Here is a 20007-nt window from a genome sequence, read left to right as displayed (position 1 = left end):
ATCAAAATGGTTTTTAAATTTGCCCCTTTATTCATCCGGTTCATTTTTAATTACAGTATAAGAATGGAAACTTAAGGAATCTCCCAAACATGAGCTGTGGTCTGATTTTGAGCTAATGGATAAGGACCCTAGATTTAGCTGTCTGACACTTACTTGCTTTGTCCAGCATTTCCTCCTCTCCAAAGGTGAAATGGTCCTTGCCTCCTACACTTCGGCTAGCAATTCTACCTTGATTGGATTAACAGTTCCTTACTTTCTTTATTTCAGGAATTAAGACTATTATCAGGGCAAGGCAAAAGCTTAGGAGTTAGTTCTGTTCCATCATTGATACTCCTGTCAAAACCATGTGTAGCGGCTGGAGAGATGGTTCAAAGGCCCAGTACCATCCCAGGCAAAATTTAACCCCTCCAGCAATGAGATGGGATTAGCTCCTGAGCATAGTGGGATGTGAACAGTCCCCCCAAAATAAATAAAGCAGGGAGAAATGTCACCCCAGTAGCTGGGCCAAACCAGGCAGGCCCAGTCTCTGGGCCCCAACCCTCTGAAGCCTTCTCAGGGTAGGGCAGGCTGAGTTGCTGCCCCAGTGGAAGGCCCAGCGCCCCACCCACTCACATCCACTTCTGATGCCATAGCCCAGCTCCACAATCAGTCTCCAAGAGCTGCAGCTAAGCCAAACCAGGTAGGCCTCTCGGAGACCAGGTCCACACCCTGGTGGAAAGCCCAGTGCTCCATCCACACCAGACTTCTGCTGGCATATAAACAGCCCAGTTGTGATGCCATACTGCTGAATCATACCAGTTTCACAACTCCAGGAGCACAATATCGGCCATACAATATCTTCAAATTTCATAGTTCTGACAGACAATCCAGTAGAAGCATAAAAAATTAGATGGAAATGTTGCATAGAAACTAAGATCAATGAGCAAAACAATAGCACAGAACATTCAACTAGTACCTAACAGCTTAGAAAATCCTCCAAAAAAGACTTTAGTAACACCATCACGATATCTTTGTAGGAGGGTCAGTGGGTAACTGGGGATATTGGTGGAGGGAAGGTTTGACTGCTGGTGGGATTGCTGTTGGAATATTACATACCTGAGACAACTATATTATGAATAACTTTGTAAACCACAGTGTTTAAATAAAATTTCAAACATTTTAAAAATAAAACATATACAACTAATAAAGGAAAGCAACTGTGATCAAATGGTAGCACTGTAGCACTGTCCTCCCACTGTTTATTAATTTTCTCTAGCAGGCACCAGTAACATCTCCACTGTGAGACTTGTTACTGTTTTTTTTTTTTTTTTTGGCATATCGAATACATTACGGGTAGTTTGCCAGGTTTTGCTGTGTGGGTGGAATATTCTCAGTAGCTTGCTGGGCCCTCTGAGAGAGGCAGAGGAATAGAACTCAGGTCAGGCACGTGCAAAGCAAACGCCCTACCTGCTATGCTATAGCTCCGGCCAATCAAATGGTATTGCAAGAAAGAAAGAAAGAAAGGAAGAAAGGAAGGAAGGAAGGAAGGAAGGAAGGAAGGAAGGAAGGAAGGAAGGAAGGAAGAAAGGAAAAAACAGAGAAAAAAAACATGGATTGGGGACCAAAAATGATAACCTCTCAGTGTCTGTATTGCAAACCATAATGCCCAACTCCACATGGCAGAGTCTGACAAACTTCCCGTGTCGTACTCAATATGCCAAATACCAGTAACAATGATGGGTCTCATTCTCCTAACTCTGAAAGAGCATTGAAATGGCTCTTTTAAAATCTCAGGGCCAGGAAGGAGACATTACTGGTGTCCTTTACTGTCCTTTACATTACTGCTCGAGACAATCGACGAACAACAGGATGATCGTGAATGGCCAAAAGTAGAGAGAGAGTATGGGAAATATTGTCTGCAGAGGGTGGGAGGGGGGATTAGGGGGGGTATACCGGGGATACTGGTGGTGGGGAATGTGCACTGGTGGAGGGACAGGTGTTGGATCATTGTGTGATTGTAACCCAAACATGAAAGCTTGTAACTATCTCATGGTGATTCAATAAAATTTAAAAAAAAAAAATCATGGTTTGGGGCCGGAGCAATAGTACAGCAGGTAGGGTGTTTGCTTTGCACACCGCGGACCTGGGTTTGGATCCCCAGCAACCCCTATGGTCCTGCAAACTCAGCCAGGAGTAATTTCTGAGTGCAGAGCCAGGAGTAACCCCTAAGCATTGTCAGGGTGTGACCCCCCCAAAAAAAAGAAAGAAAAAAAGAAACAGGGATCAATGAAAGAAAATGGAGAACCCAGAAATAATGAGGAGAAAGAGAGGAAGGGGAAGAGAAAGGAGAAGAGGAGGAGGAGAGGCAGAGAGGTTTGTAACCTCTTATGAACCTAACTAATAATAAGAGGTTGCAGTTGGTAGCAACCACTTTACAGCCTCCCACCACCCCCCATCCCAGAAAACCCCAGGGCAGCACAGGGAGTAGTCTTGAGCACCAACAGGTGTGACCGAGACCAAAATGAATCAACAAAATAAAAACAAAAAATGAATGAAAATTTAAAAACCAGATCAAATCCACGTAATCCAAAGATCCAAAGAATTATCTGCAGCAGAAGACGGGGAGAAGCAACCAACTGAAGCTTTAATAGAATCAGAGACTATAAATTCCAATGTCTTTTTACAAAGGTCCTCTGGACCTCTTTATCTTCTGGACCCCTTTATTTCCCAAGAGAGACTTTTCACCTTCCCAGGTAAAAACTACATGTACGGGTTTTGCCCCTCCCATATGGCCCACAGAACAGCAATGTTGCCATCTGCAGGCATCTTTGTGTACATGCTGCATCTCTGGCCCCACCCACAGACCTGAGAAATCAGAACCCACACTGGGTCAGGCAGGATTCCCAGCCTATCTGTATGCACCTTAATGTTCAAGAAGCAGTCATTGTCACTGTCACTGTCACTGTCACTGTCCTCCCGTTGTTCATTGATTTGCTCGAGTGGGCCCAGTAACATTGTGAGACTTGTTGTTACTGTGTTAGGCATATCGAATACATCACGGGGAGCTTGCCAAGCTTTACCATGTGGGCAAGAAGCAGTATACTGTTTTTTTTCTGAAGATTATGCTCAGCCATGCACCATTATTAAGATATTCAGATAAGCAAAATTTTAGAGTATGAAACACTAGATTTTTCCTGTGCATATCTTGATACTATGCCTTTACACTCCAAGCTATGATCTTTCTGCACCATTGTGAAAGGTTCTGAAAAATTAATATATATACTTAATGTAGAAATAGGAGGGAGGTACTTAGAGGCAAAAATTTAGAAATATAAAAAAAACTTACCTATAACACAGAGAAATAATACCTGAAAATGCAAGTTTCTGGGGGGAAAATAGCTAGTACAGGGGGTTAAGGTGCTTGTCTTGCATACAGCCAGCCTTAATTGGATCCCCAGTATCACATGGTTCCCTGGGCACACTTGGGTATGGCAGAAACCTCAACAACCCCACTTCACAGTCCTCCCCAAAAAGTAATCGATTCTGATTTAGCATTTGTGTTGCCTATAAGGTAGTGGTCATGCAACTCATTCTCATGACCAGACTTGAGTGGAAGGAATGCGAGTCCATTCCAGCCTGAGAGTCCCTAAGTGCCCTCTTTCCCGCTTCCCAGAAGACAGCAGAGGATCCCATGAGGCTTCTTATACTCTAGGCAACTATGGAGACACTCAGTGAAAGCATTACTGAAGGTCAGTAGGAACCATAATGAGGAGAAGGCATAAACCTATCATCTCTAGCTGCTAAGATGAGAGTTAGTTACAGCAACTGGCAGGCCCTGAAAGACACATTTCTACTCACCAAAAGCCTAATTAACATTCAGGACATTTTTGGTTTGGTTTGGTTTGCTACACCTGGCAGTGCTCAGGAGCTACACCCAGCTCTGTGCTCAGGAATCACTCCTGGTAGTGCTCAAGACCCCAAATGGTGCTGAATACCAAACTGGGGTCACTGTATACAAATCAAGCAACTTAACCCTTATGCAATCTCTCCAGCTATAGAATTTGTTTTTATTAGTTTGTATTCTTTCACAGTATGAATGTTTCCTTACAAATAAGGGCTATGAAGACATCTATTGTGGTATATTTTAAAAATTCAGTTTGGATATTTGAATATCCTCGGCAATTACTGAATCTCCTAGTGGAGTAATGAAGTCAATGAGAATTATCTGATTCCATTAGAACTCTGTACCTTGCACTGTCTCGGGACTATTTTACAATGCTTTCAACAGCAGAGAGCTGATAGTAATGCAAATCATTCTTCTCTAGGAAAGCAAATCGATTGTGCAGTGGAGGAATCGCCCTCACACCTTAGACAAAGTCGGCCCAGCGGTCATTAGTAAGTTCATTTCAACTGCCCTGGACTTCACTTAAATCTCTGGTTCTTTGATCCCTCCTTTGAACCAGTTGTGGCATCCGTCTGATTCCTTATTAATGAACTAGTATTTAAATATATTTAGTACATACTTTGCTTGCAACTGAAAGAGAATAATGGTATATCTTCTTTTCAATTTTATCTTTTAGGCACTCTGAATAATTGATAGTCCCTCAGAGTATCTAAAGCTAGGGCCTGATAGCTCGCTCAATGGACTGAGCAGTGTTGTGAGAGCTAGTTTGGAGGATCTAGCCAGGAGCACTGCTACTTGTATACTCTTTGTCCAAATAACAGTCTGTCTCTATTCGCAGGAGGTCGTCCTCTTAGACGAAGCACAGAGCTTCTAGAAAGATGCACATAGAGTAGTGAGGGAGGGAGGGGACACCCACCTAGCCAGCCAGGTCAGCAAAAACAATCCTGCTGGTCAATGGGGTGACAGATATCACAGCCAGATCGCCCTCACATCCTGGGCATATGCTTTGCATGCACTAAGTACTTCTAGATCCAATCCCTGGCACTGCATGGTCCTCTGACTATAGATGTGCACTGCTAGATTTGGCCAAAAACAAACAAAAAACACATTGCAGGTAAATTCTTAAGGAAGACTGCTTTGATTCAATGAAAGGGATGAAGAAGATTGACGGTTCTTTGAAATATCTTAAGCCAGAGCTCAAAGGAAGTAGGGGAAGAGTAAAGGCAAGGGCTCACAGGAGGAGGCAGAGGACCACCAAGGTGGAAGAATCACCTGAACCTTCCCCATATCATTATTTTCCCCTCCTTTTTGTTAGTGAAGAAAAGTTGCCAATTTCTCGGTGGTTTTTCCACTGCAAGACTCTATGCCTCAATGCTGCAGCCCCACCTCCATAACCCAAACATTTGCCAAGTGGTGGCAAGAAGAATTCAGAAGTCCAAGGCTTAGGTGTGTAGTGTGTGCGGTGCTGTTCTGGCTTACCATCAACAAACCCAGGTGGGCAGTTCACCGGATGCCGGGAATCATCCACTCTTAGACAGAATTGCCTAGAATTGCTTGGGCCATTTAATCCCTAATCACTCTATATTCTGAAAGCAAAAGTTAAGTACATTCTTCTCTGATCCTGATTAAATCTGAAAAAATCTGGGGACTCCAAATATTCCAGATTCTTAAATCTGTGAACCAATTACATCTGATTAAGTGACTTATCTTAATTTGGCATCATGGAACTTGAAGAGTTAAGGACACTCTTTTGACTGTTTTCTCAAGTTTGTTTTCATAAAGTTGAGAGTTTTTTAAATCTATATTTACTTTCCTCTGTGTTTTTCAATGAGGACTAATTATATTTAATTTTTCCTTTCTGAAAAATAACTCATTTCTTTCAATACTTCTTGCTCTCAGAAGAGTCAACTAGATGTTTTCATATGTTAATGATTCCCCAACTGAGTCTACATATGCATCTTCAATACAGAGAAATTATTCACAGCATTCTCCTCAGATGTAATGTAGCTTATTAATGTTTTTATTAACTGAGTTGTTGAAGAGATTATTTCCTGGCCCAATTCCAAGACTCCTTCCTCAAAAAGAAAATTTACTGCTAAATTATCACATAAGAAATTCATTTCTATTGAAAGAAATGTAATTTTTTCCCAATTCTCTAATTCAATATAATTTAATTATGATATTGTAGATAAAGGATTCTGCTTCTGGGGGCCATTAAGTTTATCATTTTAAAATTAAAAAAATAAATAAAGGTGAATAATTGGGAGCTGAGATACTTGGGTTTGGGTTTCTGGATGAATCTTCCTAATCAACTAGTTCAAACTTACTTTTTTGGGGAAGTTTTAATGCTAATACCCAATACCTAGGACCTTCTACAAGGCATGAAAGATGGGAAAAGAGGGGAAAATATTTTCAAACCAGGACCCAAAAGCAATGAAAACTCTATATTAGAATGATAACTTTGCTTCAACTAGACATGAGATACAGAGGCAAGAGCAATAGTACTGCAGGTAGAGTGCTTGCCTGGCATGCAGTCATCCTAGGTTGGATCCCTGGTATCTCATAAGGTCCCCAAAGTCCTGCCAGATGTGATCCTTGAGTGCAGAGCCAGTAGTCTTGAGCACTGCTGGGTGTGATATCCCCTCCCCACACACCGAAAAAAAAATAGTAAGAGTTTGATTCTCTGACCTGGGGAAGAAGCAGTGCACCAATGAAAAAAATAGTCAGATTTAATAAATTTCCAATTCTAACTAGGTAATGCTATGGCTGTTTACATGTTTAGTATATACTATCAAAGACCTTATCTCTTTTAAGCCCTAACTTCTTAAACTCTGGGTCACTACTCCTTATGAAATCATGTAAGTTTTTTATAAAGTTTGCTTTATGGTAAATTTATTTTTTTTTTTGTGGCCGCGTGATATCCTATTATCTCATTCCTACTTTGGACAAACTGGCAGGCTACCGAATGTTACCTGCGCACACGGCAGAGTCTGGCAAACTCCCCGTGGCATACCCAATATGCCAAATACCAGTAACAATGATGGGTCTCATTCTCCTAAAGAGCCTTGAATATGGCACTTTCTTAAAAATCTCAGGGCTAGGATGAAGGAGACGTTACTGGGGCCTGCTCAAGGCAATCGACAAATAACAGGATGGTCGTGATCGTGATCATCATGATAAATTTATTCATGATTTCTTATCAGTAAACAATAAACCTTATGTTTGATTTGCATACAACTTATATACCACATATTCCATTGTATAAAATGTCCGAGGCAAAAAGGGGTTACAGTGGAAAAGTGTAAGAAGTTCTTTTATAAGCCACCTTACTGATATGAAAAATTTTTTTTATAATTGAGGAAGCAATCATCTCATTCTCCTCTGATTGGATGTAAAGAAAATAAAAGCTGCTGGCTCAACATTTCCAAACCCTGATCATTTCTACAGTATAGAGCCAACATTTATATAAAAAAAATTTTAAACATTCTAAAAAGATAGACTATTTTTAATATAAGCTATCAAATCAATGTCATGCTGGAGCGATAGCACAGTGGTAGGGCGTTCGCCTTACAAGCGGCCAACATGGCCGACCCGAGTTCGATTCCTCCACCCCTCTCGGAGAGCCCAGCAAGCTACCGAGAGTATTCGATATGCCAAACAGAGTAACAACAAAGTCTCCAATGGAGACATTACTGGGCCCGCTCGAGCAAATCGATGATCAACGGGAGGGCCTTTACCTTTTTACCTTTTTTATCAAATCAATATATCATACCCTTAAGTTGATGTAATGTTATAGTCTATACTATCTCAATAAAACTAAAAAAGTAAAATAAAGTCTGTTATGTTTTAGAAAACCTAGCTACGAACTGCTCACAATGCACTGGTGGAGGGAAGTTGACAATGGTGACAGAATTGGTGATGGAATATTGTATACCAAAAACCCAACTATGAATATCTCTGTAACTCATGGTGCTTAATAAAATAAAATTTGGCAAAAAAATTAATAAAAATTTTTTAAATAGGAAAAAATATCCACAGTCATACTGCAATACTGTGAATTTAGACTGGATTCCCCTTCCCAGGATGAATGAGCAGCTCCAGTCATATGATCATATTGCCCTTCTCAATGATTATTTTTGAAGTGGGCACCTAACCTACTCCCAGCTAGTGAAAAGTCAAAGAATTCTAGGAAAAAGTTTCCCTCTTTTGATGCATATTTGATCATTGTATGACTGAAAGTCAAACATGAAAGCTTTGTAACTGTATCTCACGGTGATTAAAAAAAAAAGAATGTATATAGTATTAGGGAAAATTACTATTATAAACAAAAAGAAAAAAGTTTCCCTCTTTTAAGGACAAAATACAGTAAAAAGTCAGTCTTCTTTCTGGACAATGTCTTGTCTGCATATGACCAGAAACTGTCACAACCTTTGCAGCTAAGGAGGCCACATTCAGGGCAAAGTCAACCAAGCAAGAACTTGGACCACTGATGATAGTTACGCTACTGAGTTAGCTGCCCCAGATGCTTTAACTCTGCACTTCTTGTTTTGAAAGAAAATACCAAGATACTTTTATTTAATGAGATAAAAGTTGTCTCTTTACTCTTTAAATATTTTCTTAATTACGGTTTCCATTATCTAGAACTAAGGGCATCCTAACAGAAATATAAAGCAGTTAAAGGAAACGTGTAGTAACTGCACTGGAAACTGTTTAGCATTAAATTGGCTATGTTGGGGCTAGAGTACAGTGCCTTGCATGCACTTGACCTGGGTTCAATTCCCAGGACAACATATGGTCCCCTGAGCCCACCAGAAGTGATCTCTTAGTGCAGAGAGAGGAGTAACCCCTGCCCTCCAAAATAAAATAAAATGGCTATATTGACTCAAATTTAGTGCTACTTGTTTTTTGTTGTGATACCAAGGATGGAACCCAGTCTTTGATGATATTAATTTTATACTTAAATGAAATTAATTTCAATGTCAGAGATAGTACATCAGCAGAATGCATGCCTACCCATGCACCAGATTCAGGTTCTGTCCCTGGTACCACATGGTCTCTTGAGCACAGCTAGGTGCAACACTGGAGATTCCCAAGCCCCAATGCAGTGACTCTGATGGTTCCTGGCACACAAGGCCTGAGCAACAATGCATCCTTGGGCCCTCATGTTTAACTGCAGCCCAGTTCATAGAGAATTGTCAAGACTAGTTCTTGGGCCTTGGGGAAGACCCCTACAATCCCCAAATAATAATAAATAAAAATTTAAAAGGTAATTGCACAAATTATCATAACAAAATAAGAAGGATGTGGGTCATAATGTCATTGTTTATACAGGCTCATGCCAGTAAATTTAATAATGAAGTTGTTAGATCAGAGAAGAAATCAATTCTACATATTGAAGTAAATGACTCCCTATATATGCTGTTTAACATTTTATAATCTCTTCAACTTTAAAATGGAATTTTAGGGGCTGGAGAGATAGCACAGTGGGTAGGGTGTTTGCCTTGCATGTGAACAACCCGGGTTCGATTCCCAGCATCCCATAGGGTCCCTGAGCACTGCCAGGAGTAATGAGTGCAGAGTCAGGAGTAACCCCTGTGCATCGCCAGGTGTGACCCAAAAAGCAAATTAAAAAATGGAATTTTAATTTCTGATTCCATCCCTACACATAATTCATACCCTAATCACACATCTCTGCTATGAGATCAAAAACTGAGCTCTGTCTCTCCAAACTTTAAAAGCAGAATATATGTGACAATGCAGAAAACAGAAGTTAAAATATTTTTGAGGTCATGAATCCACAGCTTTGCCTGAGAAAGTCATTTAAGTTTTCTGTTCTTGTTACTTCACAGGAAATGAGACTATAATCTATTCAGAGCTTGTATTATTTTTAGCCAATCCCAACTACCCACTTCAATCTGTTCACTTTTAAGGTTTATATGGGTTTTAACATTTGCTGTAGAATACTATTCAAACTGTAAATAGAATTTAATTATCTATAAATAAAGTAACTCACACAAAAATGGGAATGAAGAAGGTGGCCAATTAAAGTGAAGTTAAATCAGACTACTCCCGGCAAAAATAACTACAGGGGCCAAAGCCACCTCTGCATAGAGCGCCTGCCTTGCCAGCACAGCTTGCAAGTTCAATCCCTGGCAATATCCCAGGAGCCAACCATAACATCAGAGGTCCAAACAAAGTGTCTGATTGACACCACAATCAATTCTGTACAAACACAGCAACTAAACATGCGGCCACCAGTTAAAACAAAAGCAAAGGGAAGGGAAGTGAGAGGTGGAGAGAATTCTTTTACTAGAACCAGGAGACAGGATATAATGATAACAGGAACAACAAATACGTCCTAAAACCCTGACTATTACTGAAATAACCCAAGTGTTCAACTAGAGATAGAAAAATGTGGAATAGCTATACAATGGAATCCTCTCCAACTTTAAATAAAGGGAAGAAATCCTGCCTCGGATACCATGATTGGGTCTCAAATTATGCTAGTGAAAGAAGTGAGGGACAGGAAAGCATACACATCATAATTCTATGATAGAAACTTGTAGAAAATGTAGCTGAGGTTGCCTAGAGGTGAGGCCCAAGGGCAAGAGACCACAAAGAGCATGTAAAGCATTGATGTTGTATGGAGAGGGAGGGGTGGAAATAGTCTATGGTGTTTTGTTTGGTTTGGGTTTGGGTTTGGGTTTGGGTTTGTTTTATTGGAAGGTCATACCCAGCAAAGCTCAGGTCTTACTCCTGGCTCTGTTCTCAGGGGTCATTCCTCACAAGGCTCTTGAGGGACCACAGGGAGTACTGTGGACTCAACCCAGGTCAGCTGTATACAAGGCAAGTGCCCTGTCCGCTGTACTATCACTCTGGATCCTGAAAATATTCTATCATTTGATTGTGAGAGAGCTGCATGGGTGTACATAACCGTCAAAAGCCACTGAATTATCTACTTCAAGCGAAGGCAGGGTATTGTATAGTCCTTCGAGTTTAATAAAGTGATTGGCTAAAAATATGACTCCCATTCAGTAGAAAATGTAGTATGGTAAAGAAGCTGTAGCACCGTCCTCCCATTGTTCATCCATTTGCTCAAGCAGGCACCAGTAAGGTCTCCATTGTGAGACTTGTTGTTACTGTATTTGGCATATTGAATACATCACAGGTAGCTTGCCAGGCTCTGCTGTGCAGGTGGGATACTCTCAGCAGCTTGCCGGGCTCTCTGAGAGGGACAGAGGAATCAAACCCAGGTCAGCTGCATGAAAGGCAAACGCCCTACCCGCTGTGTTATTGCTCCAGCTCTACCAAAGCTACTACCATATGGTAACTAGCCTTAAGCTGTAGCCTCTCCACATTTTTCTAATATCTAAGGCCACTCCAATTGCTTGTAATTGTTCCAAATGGCAAGCCAATTTCATCAGGAAGAAAAATTCACTTCCTTGGCCACAACCAGTACTGGATGTCATATGACCTCCATTCCCAGTACAGAGGCAACCCCTTCTGTCTCTTCCCTCTCATAAAATGCCAGAGTCCCTGAATATGCATCCAACCTATACTAAAAGGATTAGTTAGCTGACATAATACTTTCGTATTTTAAAATTGCCCCCAGGGTTAACTAGAGCTGCTGAAGCTAATTTTTATTTTTAACTTGCTTTCTAAAAAGAAAAAAAACTATCTTTGTGTAGTTGGAGATATATAGTACAGCAAGTAGGGTGCTTGTCTTGTACGTAGTCAACTCAGATTTGATCCCCAGTATGGCCTCCTGAGCCCCACCCTGAAGAGATCCCCGAGAGCAGAGCCAGGAGTAAGCCCTGTAAATTGTCAAGTGTGGCCCCCAAATCAAAAACCTGTCCTCCTGCTTTGTGCTTTTATCTTGCTATTCATGTAGAATGATAGTTGTTTCAGACTTAATATATATTCATGGGTTCGTAAGTAGTGTTTATATTATTCTGTTTTCTATTCATATATGAAATTTTGATAGCTTCAGAATCTTTGAACAGTTCCAATGATATGCTTTCAAAGTAATTACCGCCTGATTTCATGCTGAATTTGTTGAGAAAATAATTCATCAAATGCTACATTCACATTACTGCTATTCTCTGTTCACCCAGCAGAAGGTCATCCACAGGAAATCCCAGAGACGTTTCCATGGCAACGTTTATGTTATAATTTTATCATCTCAGAATTATCACTTATCCCAGACTTCTTTCTTTAATCATTCCTGAGCATCCCTCTGCCTCCTCAAATTCAACATGCTTAGGACTAACCCATCATCTTCCCAATACACCAAACTTGCCCTCTTCCTCTCCCATCTTCATCCAGAAACAAGGAAATGCCCTCAGCACTCTCTATTTTCCCCAGCTCCAATACTAGTCTCTAAGATCATGACCTGCTCTCTCGCTGGGTCTGATTTCTCCAGCCTAAGACCTCTGCCTTATATCAGGCTTCCATTTCTTTTCTTTTCTTTTTTTTCCTTTTGGGTCACACCTGGTGATGCATAGAAGTTACTCCTGGCTCATACTCTCAGGAATTACTCGTGGGGTGCTCAGTGGACTATATGGGATGCTGGGAATCGAACCAAGGTCGGCCAGGTGCAAGGCAATGCCCTACCCTCTGTGCTATTGCTCCAGCCCCTATTAGGCTTCCATTTCTCACAGAGGCAACTTCATAGTCGAAGTCTCATAGAGGTCTCATAGAGGGTCTTTTTCTCTCTCCAATCTCAAATTCTTTCCTTCATTTTTTCACTACACTATCACCAGAACAGTTTTCACAAAGGACATATTAAAACCTTCTCAAGGTTCAATCCCCTGAACCACATGCAGGATTGACGCCCAAGTACTTAGCCAGGAATTGTCCCTAAGCAACTCTAGGTGTGACCCCAAAACTAAACTGAAAACAAAACAAAATACATACACAAAAAAATCTTTAAATATTTGCATCTCTTCATGATGTGTTTACCTCTGGCAGCTCATCTGCTAACTTCTCCCCTAGGACCCTTACTATTTTCTTTGCCAAGCCATTTACCTGGCTCATTTCTTCACCTGTCTGAAGTCTCTGTATGACTTCTTCCTCTGGTGTCGTGTCCTTCACCTACAAGCCATGTAATCTTCACAAAGCCTTCAACTTGACACACATCAAGCTCATCCAAATGGCCCCCTTAGATATTTCTGTTCTTCCCTTCTAGTCTTACAATTATTAAGTGCTCACCTACTCTGCAAGGAAATGTATAAGAAATGAGCCTTGCTCTTATCAGCTCAGGAGTGGCATATCTACTTTGCATACAGGAAGATCTGTGTTCGATCCCTAGTGCCATAAACACATGTTCACCTTCCAGACCCTACAACCCCTGTCCAGCTGGGAAGGAAAGGTGGCATTCTTTCCACAAAACAGGTGGCATATTCCTAAAGAGCACTTGGAAACTTTCTGGAGCCTACTGCTTCAGAATATGAACATGGAGCAAGGGAGACAGTTCAAAAGGCTAGGAATGTACATTTGACCTACAGGAAGCCCAAATTCAATCCCTGGTGCTACATGGCTCCTTCTGCACTACCAGAAATGACCTCTGAGCACACAGCCAAATGTACTCCAGAAGCATTGTGAGGCATGACCCAAAAGCAAACATAATGAAGAAACAAATTAATAATATTTTCTGACTCATTCCCAAAAGAGAAAATCCACTTTGCTCCATAATCAATGCCAATTAAAGAAATGTTCCCTGTAGCAATGGAGAAGGAGGAAGAGGAGGAGAGGGGAGCAGGCAGGACTTACCCAGTCCCTGATTCTGCTGCTCCCACTGGAGGCTGTCCGGCATCTGGTAAGTGACTCCCTCCACTGGGTTGGCATGTCTCTGCTCGAGGCTTGGTTCCTGAGAGGTAAGACCGGGTAGTGTAAATCCAGGAAACTCCCCATCACTGTCCAGGCCCTCATCCAGTGAGTCTGCATCTTTATCTTCCTCATCGTCCTCCTCATCTTCCTCATCTTCATCCTCCTCCTCCTCATCCTCTTCATCCTCATCTTCTCCTTCTAAACAGACAACAACAAAAAAGTCAAAGGGATGCAAGGAAGAAATAGAGTATGCACAAACAAATGAACTTCTAAAATAACCCAAACATGTCAGAACAAGGTGTGCATGAAACTATCACTGACAGTCTTGTAAGTCGTACCTTAGGAAAAATGAAAGAAAAAATATTTAAGAAAAATTAAATTAGAAGTTAAAAAAAAACAAAATAAAAATCAATTCATTTTTAATTAGTTAAATAAAATAATCAAAAGCCTACAAAACAGACTTGATCTATTTAAGCAAATTTTACTGCCAAAGTTGGACATTTTGAGTTTTGTAAAACTAGGTAGCCACAATGACAACTGATATGTGTTGTATCTTGTGCTGGTGTGGAGTTAAAGTATAGATAACATACATTTTTAGTAAAGTCATATTTATATCTACAAGGGTGATATTGAATTTTTTTAAGCCCTGCTTTCTGAAGGTCATACTGAAAATGAGCGGAACTTAATAGGATTTTCCCTATCTCTTTCAGAACACTGAATAAGAGAATATTATCTACAATTGGCTTTCTATTATGTGTCCACATCAACAAATAGAACTAACAACAGTGTTGAGTGAGAAATAAATCCACTCCCAGGATGATCCCCTTACCCAGGAGTGATCAGAGAATCTGGAAGTAATGGCATCACCTTCTTAATACTCCGCTAAGAAGATCAGGAAAATAGGGTGTTGATGATTCAGAAAAGCAACTGAAAATTGCTCCTGGTAGTCAAAAAAGCTACACATGAGAAATAAATATCAATATTACTCCCAGCAGCATAGAGTTAAATCTACAACTTTTCATTTTTACTGCTTTGAATGGAACAGGTGGAAGGAACTGATATTCCTCATGTTCTCAAGTTTCACAGTTTAAATTCTCAGGGAAAGCTCTGAGGCCCCCACTGTCCCATCCCGTGGGCACACCCTACAGCCGCTGAAAGACGGTTCCCTGGTGGTACATCCCAGAACTTCCTACACAGGGGTCTCCCCAGATGGAGAGAGAAGAGGGGGAGATTAAAGCCACCCACAAATTCAGGCTCTTCTTCTCTGCTTCTAGACCGACTTTTTTAACACATGTTTTTTTTTATCTGTCATGTAGAGTTGTGTTTTCTTTTTCTTTTTTTTTTAATTTAAAAATATTACCTCTGAGTCAGTGGGCACCAGTAACGTCTCCATTGTGAGACTTGTTGTTACTGTTTTTGGTATATCAAATACGCCACGGGGAGCTGCCCGCTCAAGCAAATCAATGAACAACGGGAGGACAGTGCTACAATGCTACCTCTGAGTCAGAGAGCTAGTTCCCTGGACTGGAGCAGATGCTTTGTATGCAGGATGCCTGGACTTAGTACCCAGCACCAACTCCACATGGTCCCCCAAGCAGTGAGCCAGGAATAACACCTGAGCACTAGTGACTGTGCCTTCCCCAAAATATTAAAGTAAAATATCTCTATTTGTAGGTGTCTGTTAATTTTGTAAAGCCTCATACTTGTCATTATTCCCAATATTTAACAAATACGTTTCAAGCACTTAGTTTGGGTGCGAGGGATAGAACCCTCAGGCTGACAGAGATCTGTCTTCATGGAGCTGATTAGCTATTCAAGGAGACTCAACAAAGAACTATGAGGCTGATAAGCCATCAGACACACTAGCCCCTGATTAAAACCATGAGAAGACCTGGAGTGACAGTGACATGCAAGGGCGCTTGCCTTGCATGCGACAGATGCAGGTTCAATCTCCGATATTCCATTTGGTCCCTGGAGCCCTGCCAAGAGTAATCCCTGAGCGCAGTCAGGTGTGGTCCCAGAACCAAAAAAATAAATAAAAATTAAAATATTAAACTGGCAAGAAGATGGAAAATGTCAGGTGCTGCTAGGGAGATCAAGGAAAGCTTTTTTTTCAATTTGAAAAATATGAAGCTGGAGGGATATCACAGTGGGTAGGGCATTTGCCTTGCACGTGACCAACCTTTTTGAACTGTTCAAGAAGGGAGACATCCATGACATTGGCAACTATCGCCCGATCTGCCTATTGTCTGTCATCTACAAGTTGTTCACTAGAGTCATCCTGAATAGGATTGGCAGAACACTAGATGAAGGACAACCATGCGAGCAAGCAGGGTTCCGCAAAGGATTCAGCACCATCGACCATATCCACACGATAACCAAGCTCATTGAGGTTTCTCGGGAGTTCAAGATGCCGCTCTGTTTAACGTTCATTGATTTAAAGAAGGCCTTTGATTCTGTTGAGACGGAAGCGGTCATTGAAGCCCTAGCCAATCAGGGCATTCAAGCCCAATACATCAGGATCCTCCGTGAGCTGTATTGCGGATTCACTACCAGGATCTCACCATTCTACAAAGAAGTGATCGTTGATGTCAAGAGAGGGGTGCGGCAGGGTGATACCATTTCACCGAAACTCTTCAGTGCCACCCTCGAGAACATCATGCGACGACTGGAATGGGAAGGAATGGGAGTGAAGATAGATGATCGGCAACTACACCACCTCCGCTTTGCTGATGACATTGTTTTAATAACACCAAACATCAGCCAAGCGGCACAAATGCTGGCCGACTTTGACCGTGAGTGTGGAAAGGTAGGACTACAGCTGAATCTTACGAAGACAATGTTTATGAGAAACAGCCTTGTTCCTGATGCCCCATTCGCTCTAAATGGAACGACCATCTCCGAATGCAACAGCTATGTGTACCTAGGTCGAGAGGTCAACATGACAAATGACCTGGCACCCGAGCTGCGCAGGAGGAAGAGAGCGGCTTGGAATGCCTTCAAGAACGTCGAAGAAATAGCTAAGAGGACGAAGAACCTCCGGCTCCGGGCACATCTCTTTGATTCCACTGTTCTTCCTGCATTAACATATGCCTCAGAGACCTGGGCCCTACGCAAACAAGATGAGAACGCTATTCCGGTCTCCCAAAGAAGAATAGAAAGAGCTATGCTTGGAATATCACGTTTCACTCAAATGAGAGAACGAATCCGGAGTTCTGACATCCGTCGACGATCAAGGATCAGGGACGCTGTCTCATTTGCCAAGGTGTCGAAAATCAGATGGGCTGGTCACGTAATGAGATTTAAAGACGACCGTTGGACTAGAGCTGTTACTGATTGGATTCCACGGGATGTCAAGAGACCACGTGGCCGCCCACCTACCAGATGGTCAGACTTCTTCGTCAAGATCATGAACGATCGGTTTGAGGCCCTTCATGTTCCTGGAGCGAACAGATGCCATTGGGCTACACTAGCACGCGACAGGGACAAATGGAGACGTTACTGGCGCCCGCTCGAGCAAATCGACGACTAACGGGAAGTTAAGTGATTAAGTGATTAAGTGTGGCCAACCTGGGTTCAATTCTTCTGTCCCTCCCAGAGAGCCTGGCAAGCTACCAAGAGTATTCAGCCCGCACAGCAGAGCCTGGCAAGCTACCCATGACGTATTCAATATGTCAAAAACAATAACAAGTCTCACAATGGAGACATTACTGGTGCCTGCTCGAGCAAATTGATGAACAACAGGAGGACAGTGCTACTATGCTATGCTATGCTACAATGAAAAATATGAATGAATACTCATGTTTGACTGAGATAGTTTCTACAAGAAGAGAACTCCTGACAGGGGAGGAGAGAAAACAGCAAGGGCAAATGCTTCAGTAGATGTGCAAACAGGTGTTGGAAGAATGGCAAGGAGATTGGTCTGGGCAGGCTGGGAGGAAGTGAGATGGAGAAGGGAATAAGGCCTGATCAGCTGGGGAAAGGGTGAGAACAGGCCTTAGCAGAGCCAAGAACTAAGCAGGGCTACTGTATAAACACAAAAGGACAGCACCCACGTTCAGTAGTCTCATGCCTTTCCCCCACCCCGGGGAGGTCGATGGCGATGGGCAGGCAAAAGAAGGAAACGAGGGCCAGGCTGGTTGGTCTTAGTTGCAGTTTATTCCAATCTCATCTCCATTCACTCCTGTCTCTCTCCCTCTGCTTCTCCCCCTTCTTCTTCCTCCCCCATGCTACTTCATTCACCTCTTTGATCCCCCTTCATTCTCCTTCTGGCTCTGGAATCTGGATCTGGATCCCTCAGCCCACTCTTACTGCCTAGTTAAATCCCCCCTACATGAGGGGTTGGGGCTTACACATAGGTGTGGTCACAATCAATAGGGGTAAAATTCTTTCCCTCAGGGGATACTTCTTCTAGGAGAGATACCCTCTCAGCAGGACCTGCCCAAGAGTGGAATCCCATGGGTGTGTTTCTCCTCTCCTTGTTCAACAAACATATAAGCATTCTTAATATTAATCATTTTGTATGGACACATTAAGAGATACATTAAGCTTATAGAATTGCTCTCCTGGGGTCATCTCAATCGCAAACTACAGTGCTCAGGCCAAATCAGTCTTTCCTATCCCTAGCAGGGTCGTAGTCTCGTCGTTACTTTTGGATCATGACAGCATTTGTCCATGATCAAGCTCTTAACTTATAGTTAAGAATCATGGCACTTTGGCCTGACCCATTTTGATGCCAGGGTAGCTCACAGCTTGCCCTTCCATTCAGTCCCTCGTTGGGGCACTGCTTCTGGGGTGCTAGAAACCAAGGGGAACTGAGGCTTAAGTCAAGAAAGCAGATGCCCAGGAGTGAATAATATTCAAAGCCAATTAAATCCCAAGTTACAAAAGCATAATATTAACTGTCTTCCTGTATCTATACAAAAGGACATTGCTTTAAAGTAAACTATTCAAAAGACATAAGGAGAGGAGAAAGGCAATATTAACTTATGATACAAGTTCAGTGTCCTAGAAGGATCTAACCTTACAAATTAACAGAGTCTGATTAGGGGGGAAAGCTGATTAACTGGTTGGGGAAGAGAGCATAGAGAAGTGGTAACAGATAAACAAAGGAATGGGAGTGACTCAGGAGCACTGTGATGGGTGTGATTCAATGAACCTAAGCTCCTTGTGGCAAGGGGGAAAGGACAAACCAATGTTAGGCCTAAAATATTTGGAGCTATATTCCAACAGTTTACAATTTGGAGACTAATTCAATTTTTTTTTGTTATTTTGTTTCCAGGCCACACCAAGCACAGGACTTACTTCTAGCTCTGCACTCAGAGACCATTCCTGGCAGGACTTAGGAAACCATACAGAGTGCTGGGGATCAAACCTGAGTTGGTGGTGTGAAGACAAGTACTCTGCCTGCTGTCCTATTGCTCCAGCCTTCAGGAATTACTCCTGGAGGGCTTGAAGGACCATAAATGATGCTGGGAATTGAGCCTGGGTTCACCGCATGCAGAGCAAGGGCCCCTACTCTCTGTAGCAAGAGGCTAATTCAAAACCCAAGAACAGTGCTTTGGAAAAACATGGAGTCCACTTATTGGGAAGAGATGAGCAGATGGAGAAAGCAATTTTTTTAAGATGGAGCTCTGATGACATAGATGATATGGGGTGGAAAGGAAGATCAGACCTTACTAAAAAATGAGAGCTAAAAGATAAAGAGCAATAACTGAACTGTATTGAAAACAGATTGCACAGTGGCTATGCCTCTTCATAACGCCAAACCATAGAGCAAGCAGAGGAATGTGCCTTTCCCTTCCTCTCGCCCCTCGGTGATGTTCCCACTTCCAATACATGCTACAACTGTAAGACACTCGCTTTCACCCATGGAGACCCAATGTCTGCTCCAGGTGTCCCCCAGCAGAACTGGGCCCTGCCTGGGTGCTCTGCCAGGTTGCTAAGGGATTTTTACAACACCACCTTACTCAGGTCATTGGCTAATATGTTAACTCTCAAGAATTCTGATACCTGTACCCAACAAAAACACTATCATGGAGGCTCGAGAGATAATACAGTGGGAAGGGCACTTGCCTTACAGATGGTCAACCTGGGTTCAATCCCCAAGAACTACATATGGTCCCCTGAGCAGTACCAGGAATGATCCCTGAGCACCACTGGGTGGGATGCCAAATCTACTGCACTGTAGCACTATTCTCCCGTTGTTCATCGATTTGCTCGAGCGGGGACCAGTAACGTCTTCATTGTGAGACTTGTTACTATTTTTGGCATATCGAATACGCCACAGGGAGTTT

At 42.2% G+C, this 20007-nt stretch overlaps 1 protein-coding gene across 2 annotated transcripts in view; it reads right to left on the bottom strand.

The window, feature by feature from the left end:
- ARMH4 (armadillo like helical domain containing 4) overlaps window positions 1-20007 on the bottom strand; it is a 144397-nt gene that overhangs the window by 75512 nt on the left and 48878 nt on the right. For both annotated transcript variants that reach the window (XM_056134081.1, XM_056134080.1), the window contains exon 5: window positions 13655-13909. In XM_056134081.1, coding sequence (XP_055990056.1) covers window positions 13655-13909 — 255 coding nt within the window. The remainder of the gene's footprint in view (window positions 1-13654; window positions 13910-20007) is intronic.

This window comes from Sorex fumeus, unplaced genomic scaffold, assembly GCF_029834395.1.
Source record: "Sorex fumeus unplaced genomic scaffold, SorFum_2.1 ptg000098l, whole genome shotgun sequence".
NCBI classification, from domain to species: Eukaryota; Metazoa; Chordata; class Mammalia; order Eulipotyphla; family Soricidae; genus Sorex; species Sorex fumeus.
Note: the sequence above shows the minus strand (reverse complement) of the source record. Positions and strands in the feature narration are given on the sequence as shown.